The 25,098-nt window shown below is 49.3% G+C and overlaps 1 protein-coding gene across 1 annotated transcript in view; it reads right to left on the bottom strand.

Moving 5' to 3' along the window:
• Positions 1 to 944: 944 nt before the first annotated feature.
• DNAH9 (dynein axonemal heavy chain 9) overlaps positions 945 to 25,098 on the bottom strand; it is a gene marked incomplete at both ends in the record, with an annotated part of 232,270 nt that continues 208,116 nt past the window's right edge. The window contains 6 exons of the mRNA XM_082492287.1: positions 945 to 1,172; positions 7,889 to 8,278; positions 17,981 to 18,163; positions 20,660 to 20,830; positions 21,610 to 21,801; positions 22,319 to 22,510. Coding sequence (XP_082348413.1) covers positions 945 to 1,172; positions 7,889 to 8,278; positions 17,981 to 18,163; positions 20,660 to 20,830; positions 21,610 to 21,801; positions 22,319 to 22,510 — 1,356 coding nt within the window. The remainder of the gene's footprint in view (positions 1,173 to 7,888; positions 8,279 to 17,980; positions 18,164 to 20,659; positions 20,831 to 21,609; positions 21,802 to 22,318; positions 22,511 to 25,098) is intronic.

Here is a 25,098-nt window from a genome sequence, read left to right as displayed (position 1 = left end):
AGGTCCGGTGCTGCGCAGCGAAGCACTGCGGATGGCACAGGGAGCGCGGCACAGCTGCGTTTCCCCATACAAACCAACTCCTCACACCACCTCGCGCCCAAGCGCGCAGCTTCTGCCATCCAGGGCAACGCGCTGCGCGTGTGGCTCACGAAGAAAACGCACACCCCGGGGCCTCTCTGTGCTCTCCACTCTCGAAACACACCAGGTCTCACCCACTGCATCCGTAATTGCCAGTGCAACTATTCAAACGGCGGCTTTCGTCCCACCCGACCCCGCACGCGTTCGCCACACAGTGAGCGTACACGCGACACACGCCTCCAGGCAATTCTTTACACACTAGTCCAGGAATAATGATTTTTATTAGTAAATTTCTATCATTACGAAATATTCTTCTTAAACAATCCCCGTGCTGTATTTTTACTGTTGATGACATTAAGCACATTGGATACTAACACTAATTTTAAGGTGCCTAAAATTTACAGGAATATTAGGAAGAAACAGTTCACATCCACACCGCCTGCTGAACCCCCAACTTTACATGTCCGACAAAGAAACACTCATGTAGAGAAAAGAACCGGGTCTAAAGAATCACAGAGGTCAGTGAACTCTCTAAGGGTACTGGAGAAGGCCACTGACATTAAAACTACGTTGAATCACAAAAGAGACATAAACATCAAATTCCGATTTGAGGTGTGGAAGATGAGCTGTGGGTTGGGCTCTTCCAGCGCAGCGGTGTAGGAATTACAGGACATCGATTCGCAGCAGCCAAGAATGTGGTCCATGCGTCCCTCTGCACCTCTGCCACCTCCCTGCAGGCTCCGTTTCGGCGAAGTGCCCAGCGCTCGGAGAGAGGGAGCTTGGCTTCAGCCACAGAATATTATTTTTTTAACTGTCTGAGAAAGACATCGTTAGGGATTTGCAAATGAGGCGCTCTGCTGGTGGGCCTAGATCTGTAGCAGCAACGCCACACCAGCAAGCACCCACTTGGAAGGATTTTCTCTGGTTTTAAGGTTAAAAGTCCACACATAAGTTGGCCCTCTCTGGCGTGTTTTGTACACGGGACACGGGTACACACTACGGATATCTTGTTTGTCAGCAGGAATGGCTTTGATGAAAATGACAGGCATGGCCGGGGTTAGTTCCTTGAGCCTGGCATCTGTGATTATCCCGGTCTACAAAGGAAAGAGGACAAGGTCTCAGTCAGATTTCCAAGATAACCATCAGCTGTACCCAAATACGCAGGATCCTCTGCGATGTCTACACAAGCCGGACTTACTGGGCAAGTGCAAGCATCTTTCCTGAGATCCCAGGGGTGGATGAGTCTATTTGAGGTAAGGAGGGTCTGGATCAAACACCTATCCTCGCTCATCACAAGCGTTCCTCAAGCATAGCATATTCCAAGGTGCGCGTACAGACGCTTGCTCTCACCAGTTGCCCAACTCTCTCCCCCCCGTGACCTGAGCTGGACTTTGCAGGGGAACAACGTTCCTGGCTACGTCCAGCCACATCGTCCTCATGCTGCTCTTAATCAAGGTTTTGCCAGAGCGAAGCCACCTTGTGGGAAGCGTTGCTGGTGCCAGGACCGTCTGTGGACACCTGATCAGGGCTCAGGATGGAGAACGATCCTCACTTGAGAGAAGTCTAAAAGGCACCAAGTAAGTCTCCAACCACACCACCAAAACTGGAGCATGGCCTGGGACATACGCGTCCGTGCAAGGTTTTGTGTGGCCCCAAAAAGGCACCACGGGCAGGTTTCCACTCTCACAGCTGCTCACACCAACGAGGGGGATTCAGAAAGGCTATTCTCAGGGATTACTATCATTAAAAAAACAAGTCCACATTATCCTCTTCAAAGCAGTGCTCCCGCTCAGCAGGCTGCCCGAGCCGGGAGAAGGACGGTACGCGGTCAGGGCATGAAATCAGCCGCTTGTTTCTCTAACTTGGGTCTCTCTGGCAATTTCTGTTTCTCTTTCTGACAATAAAATGCCCTACTCATCAATCAGTTTCCAGGAAAGCCTGCAAAATTGCTAAATGGGAGCTAGATAGACCAAATGAAAACAAATACAGAAACGGAAATAAAACTTCTCAGTGCTAAAGAAACTGCCTCTCACTGCAGCTTAGCTTCGCATATCATTATTATTTCAAATGCTCTTAGATCGGACTTGCGGGATGACAGTCAACCTCTCTGGAAGTTTATTTAGTTCTGCAAATGAGTGAAGAAAAATAATCCCTCTTGCGACACACCTCGGTTTAATTGTACTAATGCCATCTGTTATACTAAGCTGTGATAAATCCAACTGTGATTTAGAATTTTATATTTCCAATGTGCTGAACAAACATTAAATAATTCTTGTAATACCTTGAAAAGAAGCTATTTATCAAGCATTATTATGCACTCTTTTTAAATCCACATCTTTCATTTCTGAGGCTGGATTTTGATCAGATCTCTTTTTTTTTTTTTTTACTGCTGACAATTCCTCAAATCAAATTTCCAAGACATATTCTACCTATTTCTGGGTTAACAAGAGTTGAAATCTTCCTGAGGCATCATCTCTGCAGAACACATCATTGTGTTATGTCTGGGCTGATTTGCATTTGCATTTTTTATCGCTCTCATCATCAGAAATTAATTCTACTCTGAAAGCAATTTTCACTAACTACTGGCACAGCGCACCTGGTAAAAAGCCACTGTTCTGTGCTCAGAGAGCTTAGGCCTCTAACGCTAAAGAAGTCTTCGCTTCTGCTTGTCCTGGGTCCTCAACAGGCAATTTGAAGAGTGGACATATTACACTGCCGCATATCGATGGGTCCGAAGACACAAACCAGCTGTCCCGAGCCAGAGAGGCAAATCGATGGGCCCAAATACATACGCAGTGAGACAGTATCCCCTCTCACTCAAACGCATTTTGAGGTGCTACAGCACAGGCACACGTGCACCACAGCTAATTTAGGGTCAGTTGGATTAAAGACCTTCAGCACGGGTTGGTTGTCTTTCAGACAGTTGCCTCTGCAGGGAAGGGGGGCTGGTGATCAGACCAGCAATGCAGCCAGCAGGGAACATCGCTCCAAGGTGGTCCAGAGACTGCTGGAGTTAGTAGCTTCAGCTGGACATGGGGAACGAGAAAAAGAGCCATCCATGGAGCAAGCAGTGAAGAAGACCTAATGATCCAGGGGGACCTGGACAGGCTTCAGAGGTGGGCTGGTACGAACCTCATGAGGTTCAACCAGGCCAAGTGCAGGGTCCTGCACCTGGGTCAGGGCAATCCCAAGCACAAACCCAGGCTGGGTGGAAAATGGATGGAGAGCAGCCCTGAGGAGAAGGACTTGGGGGTGTTGGTGGATGAGCAGCGCAACATGAGCCAGCAATGTGCACTTGCATCCCAGAGGGCTACTGTCATCCTGGGCTGCATCCCCTGCAGCGTGGCCGGCAGGGCGAGGGGGGGATTGTGTCCCTCTGCTGCACTCTGCTCTGGGGAGACCCCCCTGCAGTGCTGCCTCCAGCTTGGGGGCCCTTAGCACAAGAAGGATGTGGACCTGGTGGAGCAGGGTCAGAGGAGGCCACAAAGATGCTCTGAGGGCAGGAGTCCCTCTGCTGTGAAGACAGGTTGAGAGATTTGGGGGTGTTCAGCCTGGAGAAGAGAAGGCTCCGGGGAGACCTTAGAGCCCCTTCCAGGGTCTGAAGCTGGAAAGGGACTTTTTACAAGGGCACGTAGTGATAGGACGAGGAGGAATGGCTTTGAACTGGAAGAGGAGAGATTTAGATTAGATATTAGGAGGAAATTTTTCAACGTGAGGGTACTTAGGCCCAGGCCCAGGTTGCCCCGAGAAGCTGTGGCTGCCCCATCCCTGGAGGTGTTCAAGGCCAGGTTGGACGGGGCTTGGAGCAACCTGGGCTGGTGGGAGGTGTCCCTGCCCAGGGCAGGGGGTGGAACGAGATGATCTTAAGTCCCTTCCAACCTTAACCATTCTGTGATTCTATGTGCTGTCCAGTAAAGCCAAATGCAAGAGGAATTTTTACTACTGAGTAGCTTAAGAGTTGAGATACAGATGGAAAAGGGTTTGACAAGTTATTAGTTTTTTAAAATAACCACAAATAAGAGACTGTCTGTTCACAGTACAATTTGCAAGTGTCCCCACCATGGCTGCATTGCAAGTTTATCACTGGAGACCTCAGCTTGAGCCACATCCTACTCTCGCTCTCATGGCTCATAAATACATGGGCATTACTGACAGCTGACATCTGCAAGAAAAGGCTTCATGTGATGTCCTGGGAAAAAAATTAATCTCTGATGCGTGAGACTTGATGTATCTCATGCCTCTGCAGGAGAACACAGCCAGCTGTGATGTTTGGGGCTGTAGCAGCAGAACCGGGCTGTGCCAGCGCTGGGTCGCCCATTGATGGTGTTTTCATCTGCAGCCGCTGCTGGGAGCATCTCAGATAAAAATGAGTGGCGTGCAACTGTTCCCAAAGATATCGAGCTACTGGAATCGTCAAATAAATGTGACCGCTCCTCGCAGCACAGGTCTGCCCTTCTAAGCCTCTCTGCTGGTTTAAGACTGGTGCTTTACATAGGACTATCTTTTAATAGCGCACGCTGTAGCTGTTGTGGCTTGAAGGAGGCACAATAGAGATCAGAGTCATCTCCACAGATGTTCTAAGGAATTATTTCATACTGACTTGTTGATTCCCCCCCCTTTTCAAAATCACATAGTGCTTCACAGAGGTTTATTTACTGTTTGTACATTCTATTATTTCAATACAGAACAATAGCTTTTACAATGGAAATGCCTGTATAACTGAAATATATTCATTATTGTATATTATGATTGTCCCACAGACCATGAACACTCCTTTAGCTGGATTTCTCTCAGTGTTACGCCACGCTGTGTGCTGCCTGTGCATCTCTTTCAAGGACGAGGTGGTGTGCTGTCTACACCGGCAAAGCTCCGTGTGGCACATGTGGTGCAAACCCCACCTCTCCCCTTGTCCTGCCGTGCTCCAGCACCTTCGGTGAGGAGCAGGGCGCAGCCTTGGCACCAAACTCTCCATTGCTGGCAGCAAGAAAGCCGGGAATCAGGCCACAGTCTCCCATAGCTTGAGATAAAATGTCTCACGGTGTCACCAGTAGAACCACCTCTCCCCGAGTCCCACTGGCTTTAACAGTGTTACAGCAACAGATCATTTGGACCCAAAATAACCTGCTTGGTTTCATTTCATCTAATAGCTGCCTGCTGTTTTGTAATGAATGTTTTATAAATTTAAGACACCCAAGGGCAAACATAAATGTTTAAATAAATAGAAAAATGTGAGCAGCAGAACATAAGAAGGACTTTTTCCTTTTTTGGAAGCACAATCTCAATGTGAAATATTCTTTTAAAAGTGGAGGTGCTCCCCAGAGGAGTTCTTCTAAACATGACCTGCCATTCTTATCAGAGGATTAATTTGGAAGGAGTACACAACCCAAAAGAACTGTGCACCTGTTTTAAAAACGCTGCTTCCATTAATATATACTGGTGCTCACTGGATTACAGGTAAAATGAATAGTTCCACTAGGTGGAAATGATATTTCAGTGTGAGCAGCAACATATGAAAATATTCTTTTCCTTTCTGAAAGAAACTGGAGCATGATACCCAGATATTATGAACGGTTCTATAAACGTAACTGCTCAGTATCTTTCAATCACAAGGAAAATGTAAGCAGAAAAACACATTTCCTAAAGTGTGGATGGTTTCTGAAGACAAAGCTCATTGCTGAATGCAATCACCCATATAAGCTACAGGGGGGAGGCAGAGGGGAGAAGCCATGTGCTTCCCAAAAGGTTTCTGGCTTTGCACCACGAAAACTTCTCACTCTTCACTTCCATTATCACTTGGGGACAGGTAAAACTTCCACAGAACCCAGCCATTTTCACCATTATATTTGGTGGTAACGACAGTAAAGGAAGACATAACACTAGAACCTGTTTTTAATGGAGTATTTGATATGCAAGACCAGGATTTTTTTTAAACTTCCTCTGCACTGTTGTGTCCAGATGATTTGTATCAGCTTAAAATGTCAGTTTTTGAGGGTAAGTGAAATCCAGTACTCCTGGTAGTACTGGGTTGTGATCTCCAAGAGCTGCGAGCTCTTGTATGGCAGCCACACCAAAGGCTCAGACACAGGAATAGGCAGGGAACTGTAGGACCAGGGATGGGGAAATGGACTGGGTTGGTCTCTCTCTTCCTACTGCGACTTCTGCTATTAGCAGAGCTAAAACGAGCGAGGCAGAAGATGGGACCTTACACCCACGTGAAATATTTACTGCAACCTTCTGACAGAGCCTTTGCCCATGTTCCTGACCGCCTGTGGCTCTCCAGACCCAATGCACACATCAACCCATTTCCAGAGGGAAAACGGAGTCTTGACCTTCTGAAGGATGTGTGACAAAATGCACTGGATGCCATCAGTGAGTGAGTTCATAGCATTGCCTAATTTCCTGTCCTTCATGGAAAACTCTTTCAGAGAGGGAGCAGAAAAATAAGTGATGAGTATTAGGTCTGAATTGCAAGGTCATATAACAGACATGGCCTCTCTCCCCAGCATCCTACCGCCGAGGCCCACAACAGATAAAGGAGGATCTTCAAGGTTAAGACTCTAAAGAGCTGCCTCCGAAATAAAAGTCTCTTCCAGCGAGGGGGTAAACTTGACACAGATAAGTAAGTTCTGGGTGACCCACTTTGCTCAGCCCTCGCTCTCTCACACATCACTGGCAGCAGGAGCACCGCACTGGCTGCCCAGAGTCAGAGCCGCATGAATCACTGTCATCGAAGTTCTCGCACGCAGCACAAACAGGGAGTCACGGTACCACGGGCCAGGCAACGCGCAGGGCTGAGCCCGCTGGGGATTTGTCAGCCTAATGGCTCTCGGTCTGCAGACTGCTCTCCTAACAGCTGACAACTGTCAGAAGGAATGACAGGGACAATCGTGCTCCTCTGGGACGCTGCGTTGAGAGGTGCTCTGCAAGAGGAGCGCTGACAGCTGCACGGGCAGCAAACAGCACGCGTGTGTGCTTCCCTCGGCTGCCCGCTTGGAGGGTATGGTGCCCACCATGGCTGCCCACAGGCTGTGCTACAGCCAGATGGTATTGGGCCACATCCAGAAGGGGAAGGAAGAAGAGCAAGGGCCACCCACACTGTCTGCTTGTCCCCACCATGCTGAGTCTTCAGCCAGAGACCACGTTGACCATGCAGGTTAGACTTCTGTACAAGCTTTATTTGCCACCCTAAAGGGATGGCTAAAGGGTGTCATTATTTGTGGCCACAAGCTCTGTCTATGCACATGACATGCTGCAGCACCCAACAGCAGAAGGACAGTGGTCTGGATTTGGTACCTCCCACCCATTCAGCTCTGGGGACATGGTAGGAGTCCTTTCCTTTCTCCTCACTGCTGCTAAACAGATGTAATGACAATGCAAATATCTGCCCCGCCATTTTTGGAGGCAGCAGAGAAATCACAACCACGCAAAGGTGTAGGGACTATACAGCCCTGAGGGGACCCCATGTTTTCTGTCTGTAACACCACGAGTACCAACCACAGCTTAGTCCATGTACACTGAGGTTGAGATTCACCTTGTGAAAAACAGATGTATCAGCCCAAGTTGGCCACCCTGAACTCCCTCGAAACAGAAACCATAACACAAACACTCCAAGGGGTGATTCATCTGATCACCATGGATACCTACTCTAGGCTGCAGAGGAGAGAACCACCTTTCGTATTCCCGAAGAGGCAGCTCGAATGACTATTTTAGATGAGCACCCCTCTGGGCTGAGGAGTTCCCCACAGTACCAAGTGAGAAGGGCATAACATCCATGGCTTCTATCTCAACGCAAGAGCCTTGGTGAACTCACCTGTGCGTCCCAGCGCGCGCCCTCCATGAACAAACCGTGTACATATGCCCCTTCCCGAGGAGGACTGGCAAAATCTTCTCTGTTCTTTTTTGTCACATCGCACTGCAAGGTCATCTTGTCCAAAGGCCACTCGTTCTTTCGGGCTGTGGACTGCATGATGGCTGTCAGGAAAGACTGGGGATTGAAGAACCCAGCAAGCCACACTGCAGAGGGTAAGGAGAAGTCTCCTGTCCAGGCCTCCAGTTCCTTGATGCGAGTGAGGAGGTCAGCAAACCACGTGCCCAGGCTGGCTGTGGAAGGGTAAGCCCTCTTTATCCAGGACTCAGGCACCGTGTCCAAGAAGAGGGCATTCTGCAAATTCTCCATGTCACTTGTCATGGTCAGTTCTCCCTGGGTGAGAAAGGGCATAATTAGCACCGACAACTGTTTAACCTGAACACAGACTGCTTGAAAGCGGAGGCCGAGCTAGGACGTGTGGAAGAGCCTGACACCCTATGCAGTCCTTTAAGTATTCACACCGTTAATTTCTTAATGAGTTTTGGATCTTCATAAACACCTTCTATTGCATATTCCTGTACCCTCATCTCCCCTACTGTAAAAATACGACTTGGAGGAAAAAATGTGTAACAGAGGGCCAGTGAGCATGAGTGTCCCTCAGTTGTCCCAGTGGTGTTCCTGTTTTCTCCCACCCACTGAAGATCTTTATGGGGTAGATTTTCAGGGGTGCAAAGCTGTTCTCACTCACACTGCCAGGGCAGGATACTGGAGTCTTTGATGGTCTACTCCAAAACTTTCCAAATAGCCGTTATATCGAGTCCTATCCCCCTCCTCTCCTCTGCTTCCCCTCACTCCCCTCCCGCTTTATTTCTTTTCAGTGTAAGTCTTTCCTTTTGACTTCACATGGTGCCTGCAAATGTAATCACAGCTTCTTTCACAGCAGGGAAACACACAACAAATTAAGATATGATTCAGCAAGTGAGAGACAGAGAGAGGTTTGGCTTTTCCTTTATCCAGCAATTAATTGTTTTTAAAGCTTTTAGAAACCTGTATCAGTTTCACCCAGGCAGGAGAAGAGCTGGAATACATCACTGTGCGGCCAAAAAAGGGCTTCTGCAGAGCAATAACAGCATCCCTCTTGAACCTCTGCAGACGGCCCCCAGTATCTGCCAGTCTAAAATTAAGAGAACTCCTGCTGTATCCAGCTTAAATTACATTAACCCTAAGGAAGAGATGCCAGGATGGTACCAGTGCTGAAAGGGAGCCAAGAGAAGCCATTAAGAGATGCAGCAGTCTGTGCAGCAGGTCGTGCAGCGGGACACAGACAGGGCTCACAAGCTCTGCCCAGGGCAGCGTACACTTGCTTAGCCATGGTGGTGACGTGCCACGGGGCACTGTCCCTGTCACCATCTGGAGCAACTGTCCCTGGCACAGCAGAAGCCTTAGTTTGGACCAAGCTCCTGATGGAGGCTGCAGCTCATCACATCTGGGACTGCAGGCAGTGCCTGGAGTCCCGGGGCTGGGAGATTGTCTCCCTCCCTATAGGAGATGTGCATTGGTGGAGGACCTGTGCCACCAAGTAAAGGATCTGCAGATCCAGATCCAGAGAAAGAGACCAACTGGATCTTCTCTGAGACCCTGCAGATAAAAAAGGAGGCTCAAATCCCAACAGTACCGAAGGAAGGCAGGCAGAGGCTGTGCCTGTCTGCCTGGCAAAGGGAGAACCCCATGATGGTGAAGGCTGGAAGCTTGTGACTACCAGCAACAGGAGCAAGGCTTCTGTACCCCTGCAGATCTGCAGCTACAGAAGAGGTTCAGTGCCCAGGTAGGAGATGAGGGGTTGGGAACTCTGCCCATCACAGCATCCATGCTGATGGCCCCCGAGCCATGCAGCAGCACAGGAGAGATCAGTGAGTGACAGTAGTAGGTGACTCCCTGCTGCAGAGGACAGAGGTTCCCATCTGCCAACCTGTCTTGCTACCCAGGGACATTTACTGCATGCTGGGAGCTTGGATCCAGGACACTCTGGAAAGACTGCTGAGGTTTGTCCAGCATTCAGACTATCACCGCCTTACACTCTTCCATGGGACCACCAATGATACCCAAAGATGGGTGTGCTGCCATTCAGAGGGACCTGGACAGGCTGGAGAATTGAGCCAAAAGGAACCTCGTGAAGTTCAACTGAGGGAAATGCTGAGTGTTACACCTGAGGAGGAATAACCCCACGCACCAGTACATGCTGGGGACCAACTGCCTGGAAAGCAGTTGCAGGGAAGGACCTGGGAGTCCTGACCAGGGGTCAGCAGTGTGTCCCTGCAGCAAAGAAGGCCACCGGCATCCTGGGCTGCATTAGCAGAAGCATTGACATCAGGTCAATGGCAGCACTCTGCTCAGTGCTTGTGAGGCCACATCTGGCACGCTGGGCCCAGTGCTGGGATTGTTCAGCCTCAAAATGAGAGGACGCAGGGAGGATCTTTTCAATATCTGTGAATATCTCAATGTTGATCTCAATATCGGTGGGGGTGACAGAGCACTGGCACAGGCTGCCCAAGGAGGGGGGGGAGTCCCCTTCTCTGGAGATTTTCAAGACCCGCCTGGATGCAGTCCTGAGGAATGTGCTCTGGGCAATCCTGCTTTGGCAGGGGAGTGGGGCTGGATGATCTCTAGAGGTCCCTTCCAACTCTGAAAACTCTGATTCCGTGATTCCGTGAATATCTGATGGTGGGAAGTGAAGAAGGTGGAGCCAGACTCTTCTCAGTGGTGTCCAGTGACAGGACAAGAGGCACTGGGAACAACCTAAAATACAGGACATTCTGTTGACACACAAGCACAAACTTTCTTACTGTAGGGGTGGTTGAGCACTGGAACAGGTTACCCAGAGAGGCTGTGGAGTCTCTGTCCTCGGGAATTTTCAAAACCCAGCAGAGTGTGGTCCTGGGCAACCTCCTCTGCCCGACCCTGCTTTGACCACGGGGCTGGACTAGATGCTCTCCAGAAGAACTAACCTGTGGTTCTGTGAGGCTCAATCCAAGAGGTCTGCAAACCCAAAAACTCGCGAAGGCAGGCTCAGCTTCTGCAGGTGCGTAACGCCCTTCACAATGTACATCTGTGCATGCCCCGTGCTGAGCCAGAGGGGTACGACACACCAGAGCGGTTTGGAGACTTACAGTTAATGTTGAACACTGGTTTTCATTATAAATACTTACATTTGTCCCCTTATCATTTTGCCAAAATTTATCTGACTTACAGTTTCTCTTTGCCTCAGGCTGAGTGTTTTTGGAAAGATTAACTGAAATCAGTTGAGCTGTTGTTGAGAAAGAGGGCGAGGGAATTGGGTCAGTCTATTCACATTAAAAAATCCCAACTGTTCTTTCACAGGACTTCAGTGCCTCCAGCCATGAGGTCAGCAGAGGTGCCCTTTATTCGGGGCCACAAAAATCTACGAAGCTTTAGCAAAAGCTGAAACCCGCTTAAAGCAACCCCAACGCGCGTTTAGCAATGCTTGTCAGAGTCCAGCAGTTAAAAATCTTTGCCGTTTATCCCTACGCTGACCGTGCCCCGCAGAGCTCTCATCCGCACATCACACCGACGGGCTACAGGAGGACAAGATCACAGCTGGACACCCAACCACACCACGGCAGAGCAGTAACGAGCGCCCGTGTTGACGACCCGCGCTGCATCTGGCGCTAATAAGCGGAAGCGGGCTCAGGGCTGAGAGATCAGGACTGGGGGCAAAGCAGCGTGTCGGCGCTCTTGGATCAGTGAGCGTTCTCTCAAATGAAGTACACTGCAAAGAGACCGGCGACTCCCAAGCTTGGAAGACAACTTGTCATCGGAACAGGAATCCTCCGAGCTAACTATGCTGTTGCAAACGCAGCGCTCAGAGCTGCTGGATGACAGCTAAAAGAAAGGGCTTGAACACACATCTACCCCACACGCTGTGTCTTGTCAAAGGGAGGAGGGTGTCAGCTGAATTCAGGCACTGGAAATGTCCCCTCTAGCACTTCTGGCTTTTTTTCCCCACTTTTCCTTCCCTTCCCCGTGAAAGTTTCTGAACATCCACAAAAAAAAATTCATTTGGTCTAGCAATACGCAAGGGCAGTACTTCAAGGGGATGTGTCTCCCCAGCACCCACCGACTCAAATTTGTACTGCCCCATGCCTGGAAGCCACTGCAGCCCTGGGATCCCCGTTCAGAGTCACCCCCCAGAGATCTGTGGTTTCCCGTGCTGAAATCCCCTCCCTGGGAAACGTCCATCTCTCGACAGGATGGACTGGCACAAGGCGTTGTTAAACCTCTGCTCCAAAGATGACTTGTTAAAAGTAGTAAACTTTTAAAGGTAGCAAACACCTGAACCTGCTGGGTTTCCCCACGGAGAACAGATTTCTGGTGGACACACTTCATGTTTGCAAAGGTTTTAAGATAGTTTTTGTTTTAACACGCTAAAAGCAACAAATAGGGTTGAATGAAAAGGTGGAAGCAGGACTATTTACAATTAGTCCTACTAAAACATGAGGAACAACTGTAACCACCTTCCAAAATACACATTATCTTCTGTCATTTCACTTGAGCGGGGACCGAGTAAGTCTGTGCCAGTAAATCATCTTATTATTTCTATTCAGTGATTTTACATTTGTAGGGAATCTCAAAATGATGGGTTATCTGGTAAAAGGTCTTTAAAGTCCTGCATAATTCCAAGCACAAGGGTCAAACACAAATTAACGATTTCTCATTTTGGTATTTGCCATGAAGCAACAAAGAAATACAAAGGCAGTGCGTGCCCCCTGCATTCCCTCTTAGGCACCTGAGCTGTTTATCTATAACACACTTTAAGAGAATTTACTGACGCACAATTAAAGCTCACGCAACAGAAAATCACGACCATGTCTAACCTGAGGATCTGGTAATGAGCTTCAGAAGGCTGTCACAATGATGTGACCTCATCAGGGGGACAGTTGCTGTGGCTTGGTGATTTAAGTGTCACTGTGGCAAGTGTAGGGTCCTCAACCTGGGGAAGAATAACCCCACGCATCAGCACAGGTTGGGGGCTGACCTCCTGGAGAGCAGCTCTGTGGAAAGGGACCTGGGAGTCCTGGGGGACAACAGGATGCCCATGAGCCGGCAATGTGCCCTGGTGGCCAAGAATGCCAATGGCATCCTGGGGGGTATCAAGAAGAGCGTGGCCAGCAGGGTGAGGGAGGTCATCCTCCCCCTCTACTCTGCCCTGGTGAGGCCACATCTGGAGCACTGTGTCCAGTTCTGGGCTCCCCAGTTCCAGAAGGACAGGGAACTGCTGGAGAGGGTGCAGCAAAGGGTTACGAAGGTGATTAGGGGACTGGAGCATCTTTCTTACGAGGAAAGACTGAGGGAATTGGGGCTTTTTAGTCTGGAGAAGAGAAGACAGGGGGGATCTCATCAATGCTTATAAATACTCAAAGGGAGGGTGCTGGGGGGATGGGAACAGTCTTTTTTTCCATGGTGCCCAGTGACAGGACAAGAGGGAACGGGCACAAACTGGAACATAAGAAGTTCCATCTCAACCTGAGGAGGGACTTCTCTCCTGTGCGGGCGGCAGAGCACTGGCACAGCTGCCCAGAGAGGGGGGGGAGTCTCCCCCTCTGGAGCCATTCCAAACCCGCCTGGACGTGTCCTGTGCCACTGCTGTAGGTGACTCTGCTCTGGCAGGGGGGTGGACTAGATGATCTCCAGAGGTTCCTTCCAACCCTGACCAGTCTGTGATTCTGTGGTTACTTCTTCATTCATATCACACAGGTCATCATCTATACCAGGAGAACTAAGACCCTGAGAGGACCTGTTCAATAGGCTGGTCTCTTGCTAAATCCATGGCAAGACCATGTAGGAAGACAAAAAAGTCAGAGAGGCAAAGTACTGCACAGGTCACAGCAGGACACTGAGAACCACAGGGCCTTCTCATGGCGATGGGCAGTGTTTTGCACTTGGGGAATGCTTTCCAAGCAGGCAAAGATATTGCAAAATGTGTGCAAGCAGTCAAATTGATTTGAAGACATAACCCTCATGATCATATATCCTACCTAGTTTTATTTTCAGGAAACAAATGAATTAGCAAATGTAATTCTCAGGAAGGATTAAGAAAACCCATTTTTAAAGCCTGCGCACTCAAGCATACTTGTTGGAATCTCCTGTGAGGGTTCAAAGCATCTATAGCAGCTATTTCTTATAGTTGTCCAAACACAATTATGCCTAAATTTGCATTTCAGATGCTGAATACTAAAATGCATCCGGAATGATTCAAGTTACTTTTTTTTTTTTTTTTTTTTTTTTTTCCAAAATGCTGGGAGTAATTTTCATTAAAGACACACTTGAAGGAAATCCTAATCAGCCTGCAGACATTCCCTCAAGATGAGCAGACTATTGTCACAAATTGTTTTCTCAGTTAAGGTTATTTTCACTTGATACAGTGAAATACCCAGCTAGCCTTACAGAATTTGGTCCTGCTTTATCCTTTTATAATATTTATTATCCTCATTTTGGAGGCTTATCCCTCACTGAAGTTGCAAAATAGAAAACCTGTGTGCAAAAATTCCAGCGGGTACAGCATTAACATGCGAGTGGTTCAGCCCAGCCTCTGGTCTCACCGAAGTCATCCAGAACAAAGGGCTTTGAAATGCAACACGCCAGTTATTTTTGATGGCTACCAGTCTATTGCAATTTCTCTTCCTCTTAATGGGATGTCTCCTATTTTTGGACCAAACAATCACTTTCCGCTACACAGACACAATGAATTATTCAAAAATTCAAATTAGGCATGACATTTCCAAATCGCCTTCTTTTAGATAGTCAGTTAAAAACAATAAGACTTGCTTCCTCTGTGTTTTATTTATTCTCTTCGGAGATCTGTGGTTCCCGTTATGTAAACTCTCCTCCTCCGAGCGCTGTCAGTAAAGACCCCCAATCCCAGAGATTAACGTGCATTAACAGCTCTCCCAGGAGCTGCTCTCGGAAGGAACGATTAAAGAACCATTTCTCTTCCAAACTGAGCGTGAGACCTAGCTGTCAAGTCAGGACAGCAGCGCTGCCTGCAGAAAGAGCCAACAGCATGGCCAAGCGCGCCCTGGCCGTTACGTGGTACCCGCGGCGCGGGAAGGGCCCACTGGGCGACGCTGGGCACGACGTCGAACTCAGCTCTGCAGGGACCCCCACGCAACCTGCGCTTGCAGGCACAGAAGAATTGCCCACTGGTGGCATCTCAGACCCTTCGCATTTCTCTCTTCATCACACACGAGGTGAGGAAACGCTAACAGGAATAGATACTGCTACTCATCTGCTCTTCGGTAGTCCTTGAGTCCCGCGGTGTCTCTGAACCACGCCGTCCGTACTGAGGCTGCCGGGACCAACCCACGGAGTCATGAGAAGTGCTTTTTCTGCAGATACCATCTCACTCCCCTGCCATGATTTGTGGCAGGGTTTGGGGAGAAATCTGCACCCTCTATTATTGCCTGATTTCTGTTGTTTGTTTTGCCTGTGGTTTATTTAAGCCCATGCATCCGCTCATTCCCCCTACCAATATTACATAGCTTATTCTTCTCCACATTAAATCTAATTGCTACACATTGTCCCAGTTACAATTATATCTTGTCTGGTGCTCCAGGATTGAAACATTAAATCACTTCTGTTTACCTGTCTCAGGAAAGAGAATTTTCAATTCCACTGCATTATGCTAGAAAATAAAGGAAATCTGTTTGTAATAATTGACTACATAAATATCAGCCTATTTTAAAACAGATCGTACATATTGGGCCACCATGAAGTGTGGATGATATGTCTCTCTCTTTAACCAAGACAATAAGCACCATCAGCGAACACAATGCAGAAATGTCTGAGCTAGCTGCTGGGTTCGCAGCGCACAGCACAACACGACCGGGATCTGGAAGCAGCCTAGTCCTGTTCCTACAGAGCTGCAAGTACCAAAAAGCCCAGGGCCAACCCCAGCACCGCTGCCTGCACGCTGCAGATACGTCCCTTGAAGTTCTCTTCAACGCTGCCCTCAGGAGAGGGTTGGGATGGTCATTCAGTCTCAAGACAGGTCCTCCCTGCCCACCTGTCTGCTCTTTCTGCTAACGGGGTCAGAAGAAGTAGCTGCAGTTCCTTCAAGTGCGATGGTTCCCACGCTATGCAAAGTATTTTTGCCAGCTGAGCGTTTTGGCGAAATGGGATGACAGCCTGTCGTCCAGGAAGGGATGGAGCAGGGAATGCCTCGCGACGGACGTCCTTAATTGCTGCCTCACACCATGAATTCATCCAGGGAGCAACTTTGTGTTGACGATGCAGGGAAGGCATCGGGGTAGCGTTGAAGCCACCAGCTTTGTGCTGCAAGCTCCAGGCAGCATTCCTCTGCTACACTTAGGGTTTTCCAAGGGACGTGCAGCACTTGGCTAGGGTGAAGAGCATTTTGGGATAACAAGGTGTCGTGGTTTGGGCTGGGCTGGCCACTAAAATGAACGACAGATGCTCTCTTTTACTTCTCTTCCCTTCAGAGAAGGGAGAGCATCTCCCTCGGGGAGAGAAGGATGACAGATAAAAGAAGACTTATGAATTTAAAAAGAACCTAAACTACTTTAATGAAAATATCAATAAAATAATAAAAAGAAAGTAATTAAATATATACAGTATATACAAAACCGTATCAAGCTCCCAAGATGACGATCACATCACCGGCAGGCACTGGGAGAGTCCCAGACCAGACTCAGCAATGGACGGGAACCGGATTCCGAATCTGGATTCAGGATCGGGATCAAAGGCAGATGAACAGACAGAGTCCTCCTCAGACGTCGGCCATTGAAGGAAGAGCGCTGACCCTTTGATCCCTCAGCTTTTATACTGAGCATGAGGCAGATGGGATGGAATACTCTGTTGGTCAGGTTTGTGTCACCTGTCCTGTCTGCTCCTCCCTGCAGGTGGGACCCCACTACTCTTTTCTGCTTCTGACCCTCCAACGGGGCAAGCTAACCGAGTTAGCTGCCCTTGGGGGTTAGAGCTATAAGTATAAGCGAGAGCCTCTCTGCATACCATCCCTTGGCATGCACTATGAACATCAGACCTTGTCTGCTAGAAGTCTCAAAAATATGCCGTTAATTTCAGAGCATCAGAAGAGGCTTAACTGAAAAGTAAAATTACTGAACAGAAAATTGGTTCTGTTTTACCTCAAACCAGGGGAAGTGCTGCCGCAGGGCACCGGGGGCCGGCCAGGCAGGTCTTGCATCGCAGCCTGATCTGTGCTGGTTTATCCCCTACTGGGCAGTCAGCAGCCCAGGTGTCCCACCAACTACCTGGGTGGGGATTCAGCAGATGATGCAGCCTCAAAGCACAGCCCTCTCGCACGTCCTGCTCAACCCAGAAGTTTGGATTCTGCCAGGTGTGTCCTGCCAGCCCCAGAGCTCCTCACTGTTCTCCATAAGCCATGGCCAAAGCCACCACCCAGAGGGACACGGACATCCCCTTCCTGGAGCAGTATCTAGTTTCTCACCAGGGTGGTGAAGCAACTGTGGGTGGAGCAATCATGGACAGTATGTCCATAGGGAACGTCAGCTCCTGACCCTCCTCCATTAGCAAATGACTCATACCCAGCAAGGGGAGTTGTATCTCTTCCAAAACGGTTGAGTTTTCAGGCTTTTTCTTTTATAGCTCTGGACATTTTGTGCCCTTACACATGACTAATCTTTCCTTTGATTTCAGCTCAGCTTGTGCCTTTAATGACACTTTCTTACAAGTTCCCCCCAGTACCTGGGCATTTTGTGAAAAGGTGTGATTTTTTCGGCTTACCTTTAAATAGGCCATGTCTCAATTTCTATCATTGCTGTGCTACAATACCGGGTGGAGAGAGGTGCCTGGTCTCCCTTTCCAGAAAGCAGTCACTGCTATGTGTGCCTTTAACCTCTCCCATGGCCTGCGGACAACGTTCCATTTGAAATCCATCTCTGAACCCTTCCCCGTGGAGTGAAGTTGGTTTTGCAGACAGCAGTGCTGAATACAGTGTGACCCCTTTTATGCCCTGAGCACCTCTTCCATTCATCAAGATCTTACGACGACGCAGTCGCAAGCCACCAGAGGTCCTACCTTCAGCCCCAGATCCAGTTCCTTGAGAGAGCGCTTTATTTCACCGGTGAGGATGTTCATGCGCTCACACTCCTGGAAGGCAACCACAACGTACGGTGTCCTCTCCTCCACCTTCGCCATCAGTTCTGCAATGTTAAACTCATCCATCAATTTCTCTAACATCTCTTCCAGCAGAGCTTTCACCTGTGTGCCGGAGGGAAAAGAGAGCGGGATGTTAGTGAATGACCCACTGGGCTGCCTCTGCTGACAGCTGCCTGAACACGGCACGAAAACTCCATCTGCCAGTTAGCGTCTCCGAAAACAATCAGTGTCAACTGTGCTGGGCATGGCACCTCTCAAAGAGCTTGCCCCATCCTATTAAAATTCAAATGCTTACAAAAGTTAATGTCAGATGAGAAGCTTTCAAAATGATGGTTTAAAAATGTCACCGTGACACGTAGCAGTCTTCTTTCTTCGTGGGTCCTACGCCCGTATTCCTACTTCTCCTAAGGTCAGACTCAATGCAAGAAGACGGATGGGGCTACAGCCTCAGCCAAGCCTCAGGAAAACTGAGCTCCTGAGCTGTTTTTCTGGGGTATGTTGACAGAGAGAGGTGATTATATAAAATTGAATTTTAAGCAGAGCCGTGGAAGAAAAGCATAATGAAACAAAATTATTTTCTGGTCAACATTACAGCTTGGTTTGGAAACAGTGCTCTATATCTCTAAAGAGTAAACAGGGAAAGATCCAACACAACAGGATGCTTCTCGTGTCTAAAAAATAAATAAAACAGACAAAAACTTTTCTGATTGACAACGAGGCACGAGGACCCTAATCTTCATGGGATCAGCTCTATCTCTCAGGTTTACGCGGACTGTTAGGCAATTTGCTATGGAAGTCTCTCACACAATGCTCTGCTTTACTTCTGTGCTGGAACCTGAGCAAGACATCTGCTTCTTGGGGAGCTTTCAGGAACACGTAACGCACAGTTACGATTCCGCGATCTGACGTGCAGACCCCGGCGTGCGGGCGCAGTGACGGCTGCCAGACAGTGACAGAGGCAGCCCAGGGTCATTTTGTTGCCATGCCCAGCGACATTCATATTTTGGACTCTGTACTCCAATTTTCTCCCCTTGCTGCTCTTCCAAACCCCCCATGCTTGTGCCAGACCTGACGAAGCGGTGATGATGCAAAGGCTGTTATTGCGACCAGCGCGGTGGCTAAAGTTAAAGCTCGATTAGAAAAGCTCTTCAGCTGCACCTCGAGTGCAGTATAGAAATATCCTCTAATTTGAAATTCCCCTGCAAATCCCCTTGGCTCTGATTTTTTTCCACAACAATTACAGCTCATTTTCTGTAATGTGGCCTCAGAAACCTGTGGGAGTAACTGGACTTGTCGGAGCCTCAGGAAAATGACAGGCTCATGGTTTACCTGCAAACTCCCGAAAACCACTTCAGCCGAACCAGGGGCTGGAGATCCTCAAATGGAGGAGCTGAGAGACAACTCGTGAGTCACTCTTGTTCAAGGACAAAGTGAAAGGGGTACCGCAAGTGCCAGTTATCGCTCAGATAATGAGACAGATCACCTCCAGAAGAAAATGAGCCATGGGCGCATCCCCCAGGCATAATGCAGCACAGTGGGGCCACATTCAGATTGCTTTCAGGCAACTTTTCTTCTCAGAGAGATCACAAAAGCCATGAGGAGGACTTCTGTGGCAGTCTTTGGGGCTGTCACCAGGAGTTTGCAGGGTAGCCATGCCCTGTGACACCACTGCTGGATCACTCACTGGTAACTTTGCTTCTCTGGCCAAGGAGTTAAATTGTATTTCAATAGCGAAAGGACTGGGAGGGGAGAAGAGGTAATCACATTTGCTATCTTTGAACATCTGCTTTGGCTTTGCTACCCCTGGATTATTCCCCACCTCAAATTCCAGCATAAACTGGAAACTGAACACGCCTAGCACTTCTGAGAGCCCCTTAGGCAACGGCAGTAAGTTCCCCAGCTCCACACCAAGCCATGTGTGAAACCACAGACTTCGTATGAGCTTTCTATTAGCCATTCAGTAATCTGCAAAGCTTGAAACACAGAGCTGGGACCTTAAGACTGCAGAAATAAACATCTGAGCAAGCGTTGGCTGGTTTCAGATCCTGTTATGAATGCCTGGGCCAGATTGTAATGAGCTGTGAGTTTGGAGAGGAAGGGCTGAGGTCATGCTGGTACATACGTGAAGCGAAGGAGTTCAGCTGGAAATAAGGAATAACAAGGCCCTTGGGAGCTTGGGAGCTGGGTGGGACCTGGCGGCAGCAGTAAGAGGGGGGCTGAGCTCTGGGTGGCAGACGGTGCGCTCAGGGAGCCCATCGGTATGCCAGTCGCGGCACGGCGCGCAGGGACGGGTGCTCAGAGACAGCGGAGGCCACAGAAGGTTTATTTGCAACATCTTCACAGGATGATAATGAAGGCACTGCAGTTCAAGGGGTAATTAAAAGCCACTGTCCTAGTACTGACAATACTCCAATTACATCCCACCATGGTGATGTTCTGCATAATATGAGGTGAGTGGTTTTAGACACTCAGTTTTGTCCCCAGCAAAGGCAGATCCCGTTACAATGAGCAGCTGTGGGACAAACTTGAGCCAGACAGGACTACTTATGAATGAGACAGGTATCAAAACTCAAGAGTTCCTCCCTCTACTACTCTCACCGTTTCTTCCCTGGCCCCCACTCCTCCTTCGCCCACGCTGGTGTCCCGGGGCTGCATCTCCAACAGGATGCGGAAGAGCTTCTCCGACGTCTGGGTAAGGAAGCCAATCTCAGCGTTGGGATGGAGCCCATACAGATAAGGAGACTCAGGAGGCAAGGCGGCGTCTATGTACTGAACAGAGAAATTCAGGTTCAGGTTAGACACAGAGTCCAGGGAGGGCACTTTGCCCGCAGAGGTCACGGTGCTGGAAGCATCAAAGCTCCAAGTAAGTAAGCCCAGGCTGATATAACTCTGCTTGTGGCTGAAGCACCAGCGAACCAACGGGCGAAAGGAGCGCACGATTGTTTACAGAACTGCTTCTACTCCTGCTGTGAAAATGTAGTAATTGCTGAAGTTTGGCTTGGCTACAGATCTCAGGCCTGGACCTTCTCTAGCAATTATCTGCTGTGCGTTTCAGCATCAATATCCTGAAATCTCTTGTGGGAATTTAGCTTCCAGTAGTTAAGTTTTATGAACAAAAACAGCCTAATATGCCCATCTCTGCTACCGCATTTGTGTACAAAGAACAGATGAGATCAGTAAGTAGATCAACAAGACCCTTCAGTGCTTCTCATCAAAACTGATGATAAAAGGAGCTTGAAAGGGCCATTTCAGCAAACAGTATGTGGATGTAATTTTCCAGGAGCCCCGCTCGAATCTCAAGAACCAATACAGTTGTTCTATTCATGCATGAACAGAATGAGCCCATGATGAAGTAGCAAATTACCATTAGACTTTGTTCATCCAAGGGAATGCTGAAACGTCTACAGAAACAGAACATAATGGGAAATAACAGGAGGTGTGTTGAAACACTGCAGTCCTATTCACTGCCTCCTAAGACAGATTACAGGGCAGTTATGGAAGACATTACATTTATGTGTATAAATAATGCCAGAAAACAAAGAGCTTACCTGATGATAGCCATTATAGTCCATGTTCCCTGGGAGGGGGAATCCTGGAGCAAGGAGGAGTTCTCCCTCCAGCATTTCTGGCTTAATAAATTCTTCCAAGTAGGTTTTGCAAAGCCGCCTGTCCCAGTCATCTGTAATGTGACCTCCATACATAATCTCACCGAAGAGGTAGCGCAAATCATCATACGGGACCTGAAGAATGAAGCAGGAGGGCATGAAGGAGTTCAGCCAGGCAGAGCTCCACCAGGCGTGTGGTTGAGCTGCAGGGCTGCTGATCTGCACGGTGAGTGCTTCCACTTCACCATCTCAGTTTTCTAAATAAACAAACATCAGGTAGCAGTTAACTCCTGCCCAAGGAAAACTGGATCACAGCATAGATTTCCTGCAGTTTCCCCCTGAAAAGAAAATTTATTCTAAGCGCTGTTAAACCAAAGACCACTATGTATTTCCAATGAATAAAGACGACAGGTGCTAGTTGCTGTGACTTGTAAGCTGCTATGAATGTAAGTGGCACTGAAGCTTCCCATCTCACCACAAAGGTAGACCGAACTGTGACCGAACTGTGAAGATATAAACCCAAAGATACCAAGGAAATGGCATTTAAGGAGACTTCCCAGGAGTTTAAACGCATGTCAGTCCTGTGGTTAAAAGCCACAGCCGGTCGCTGGTGGTTAAAAGCCACCAAACAGCCCACCTTTGACTCACGCACCTTTGAGCTGGCCTCCAGGTAATTATACAGCACGTTCACAGAGATAGTGAGGTCTCCAGTGTTAAAGGGGTAGGGACGGTTCCAGCCTTGGGGGCCAAACTTGCGCCTTTCTGCCACCACGGCATGGAAATAGCAGAGGGCGAAGAGGATGCTCTTGAACTCGTTCTCTCGGGTGCACATCTCCAGGGTGTCCTGCAATACAGGAGGAGAGGCAGGGCTGCGTAAGTCCATGCCACCCTCAGTCTCAGCCACTCTCAGGACCCCCCAAATACACCGAACTTTGGACAGGGGCAAAGAGATCTGCCCAGTCAGTTCATTTCTGCACAATATACACATTCACTAATTTTCTGAGTGCCTTTGCATTGCAAATTTATAGGCAAATTCTGATGTATATTTTCCAAATTAATATTTTCTTCTCCAACTCAAAGTGGCTTTGCACAAGAACACATACTGAGAGCCAAGGAGGGAAGGACACATGCACCCACCCAACGCCCCATCGCCTGCACATGCCCCACACCAGACAGAAGAGAGGCACCACGCAGGGCAAGTGTGCCAGCGGTGTGACTGGGACCATGGTCCTAAGCAAGGCTCCTGCTGAGGAGGTCTGGACCTGGAAGAACTAAAGTCCGTCCTGTCCCTTGAGTCCAAAAGGTTTTCTTGGGGCAGCGTGTTTCTGAGCTGCAGGGCTGAAGCAGCAGGGAGTTACCCCAGAAAGGCTGTGCCCTCTGCACAAAGCCATTCCGGCTGTGTGCTGCAGCAGCGGATTTATAGAATCATAGAGCCATAGAATGGTTTGGGTTGGAAGGGACCTTAAAGACCATCTAGTTCCAACGCCCTGCAATAGGCAGAGACACCTCCCACCAGCCCAGGTTGCTCCAAGCCCTGTCCAACCTGGCCTTGAACGCCTCCAGGGATGGGGCAGCCACAGCTTCTCTGGGCAACCTGCGCCAGTGCCTTATAACCCTTAAAGTGAAAAATTTCTTCCTAATATCTAATCTAAATCTCCCATCTTCCAGTTTGAAGCCATTCCCCCTCATCCTATTCGCTGACGGCATGACCTTGCGCAGCACACCAAAGCAGGGATGCGAGAAACTGCTAAAACTCCAAGAAGGGGAGGTGAAACACTTGCAAGAAAAATCGAATGCAGCCCTATAAAGCCAGCACAGCAACGGGTGCCTCCTTTCCCACCTTCCAGGTGACGCTTAAAGTTTGAATATCTACAAAGGAATAGGCAGAATCTTGATGTCGGAGGTGGAGCGGTGGGAGCCCAAGTCATTTAATCAATGAAAATGAACAAAGGGAACCAAAAGTCTCCAAAGAACTCTGCGCGGTGCCAAGAGTGACGTCTCAGCAGATGGGTGCCAAGGGGAAGCCGGGGCAGCCGTGCCTGTCCCCAGCAGCGTGAGCATCAGGGTTACGGGAGAGCCGGGGCGAAGGGCCGGAGCTGTGTGCGTGGGGCCGGGGGAGGACGCGGAAGCCCCTTTGCGTGGCTGCAGCCCGGCGGAGGCTGGCCCAGCGCGGCCCCTCGCTCTGCGCTGGCGGGAGCAGCGTGGCTGGGCAGCGGATCCCCTACCCCATGGCAGGAACCTGATAGGATCTCCCACCGCCCACAGTGCAGATCTCCGCAGGCCTGGGAGATGAACGTGTTGGGAAGGGCTTGCCTGTGCCTTCACCCCACGGCTCTGCAAACCCTCCCCGGGAACGGCATATCCAGGGTACGGCGGCTCTGACCTGCGCTGCTGAGTAAGGGGGGAGTAGCTACACCAGCCCCTCCATCCCCCCTCCCCAGGGACAGCCCCTTTAAGTCCACTCGGCTGCGTGACGAAGACTACAATGGGCGCCCATGTGACTTCCCTTCATTATCTTTATCTTAAAAAACCCACGACGTTAGACCTCTGATCAGCGGGGGGGCAAAACAGAGCTCAGGGTCTGTGCTGGAAAGGAGTACTGGAAAGTGCGCAAGATGTTGAGTAACCGCAAAAGATGATCAAGAACATCCCAAACCCCGTTTGCCCCGTGATTAGACAGCACTCTAAGCTCCCTTTGTTACCAGCAACCCGATGAAGAACCAGTTCAGACATGTGCTGAGCACCTTTCCCATTGCAGCAAAGGTCTCTGGACTTCCAGGGGAGCTTGTCTGAGCGAACGCTGAGGAAGAATCCGGCTCAGTCGCATTCGGCCTCTCTATTTAGTTGTGCATTTTTCTTCAGTTACAAAGCAGAACAATATTCCCCGCACAGAATAATGGGCCTTCTTTGTAGCTTTCAGCTGAAAGCTAAATTTGACCACCCATTCTGTATGGAGCAGGGAAATGAGGTGTAAAGGGGCTCCACCCACTCGCTCCAGGATTTCTGATAAGAGACGTTTTATAAGACTCCGGCAATTTAGAAAATGCTAATTACTCTCTGATTGAAATGAGCAGAGGCAGGATGAAAATGTTACTTGGGGTGAAGGTTCTCCCCTCCCTTGCTCTCCAGGACGTTTCATGGAGTTCAAGATGATGAATGACAGTAGATAAAAATGGAATAAACTTCCCTGACTACTCCCATTAATCCTCGCGCGGTGCCTCTCCTGCTCGGCTGTGTCACCTCCTGCGCGCCGGATTCCCCCCGTACCCACATCTAAGTGCAAAAACAGTTGTGAGCTGCCCCCACTTCTCTGCCCCGTGGACCAGGGCTTGGGGTCCACGATGGGCTGGGGTTGCTCCTGCCGGGTCCCAAACAACAAGAGGCTGGGCGGAGAGAAATGAACGCCATCCCGCAAGGCTTGGACTGTGTGTT

The sequence above is a fragment of the Vanellus vanellus genome (assembly GCF_965231255.1).
Source record: "Vanellus vanellus genome assembly, chromosome: 17".
NCBI classification, from domain to species: domain Eukaryota; kingdom Metazoa; phylum Chordata; class Aves; order Charadriiformes; family Charadriidae; genus Vanellus; species Vanellus vanellus.
The sequence above is the reverse complement of the archived record's forward strand: the minus strand, read 5'-3'. Positions and strand labels throughout refer to the sequence as shown.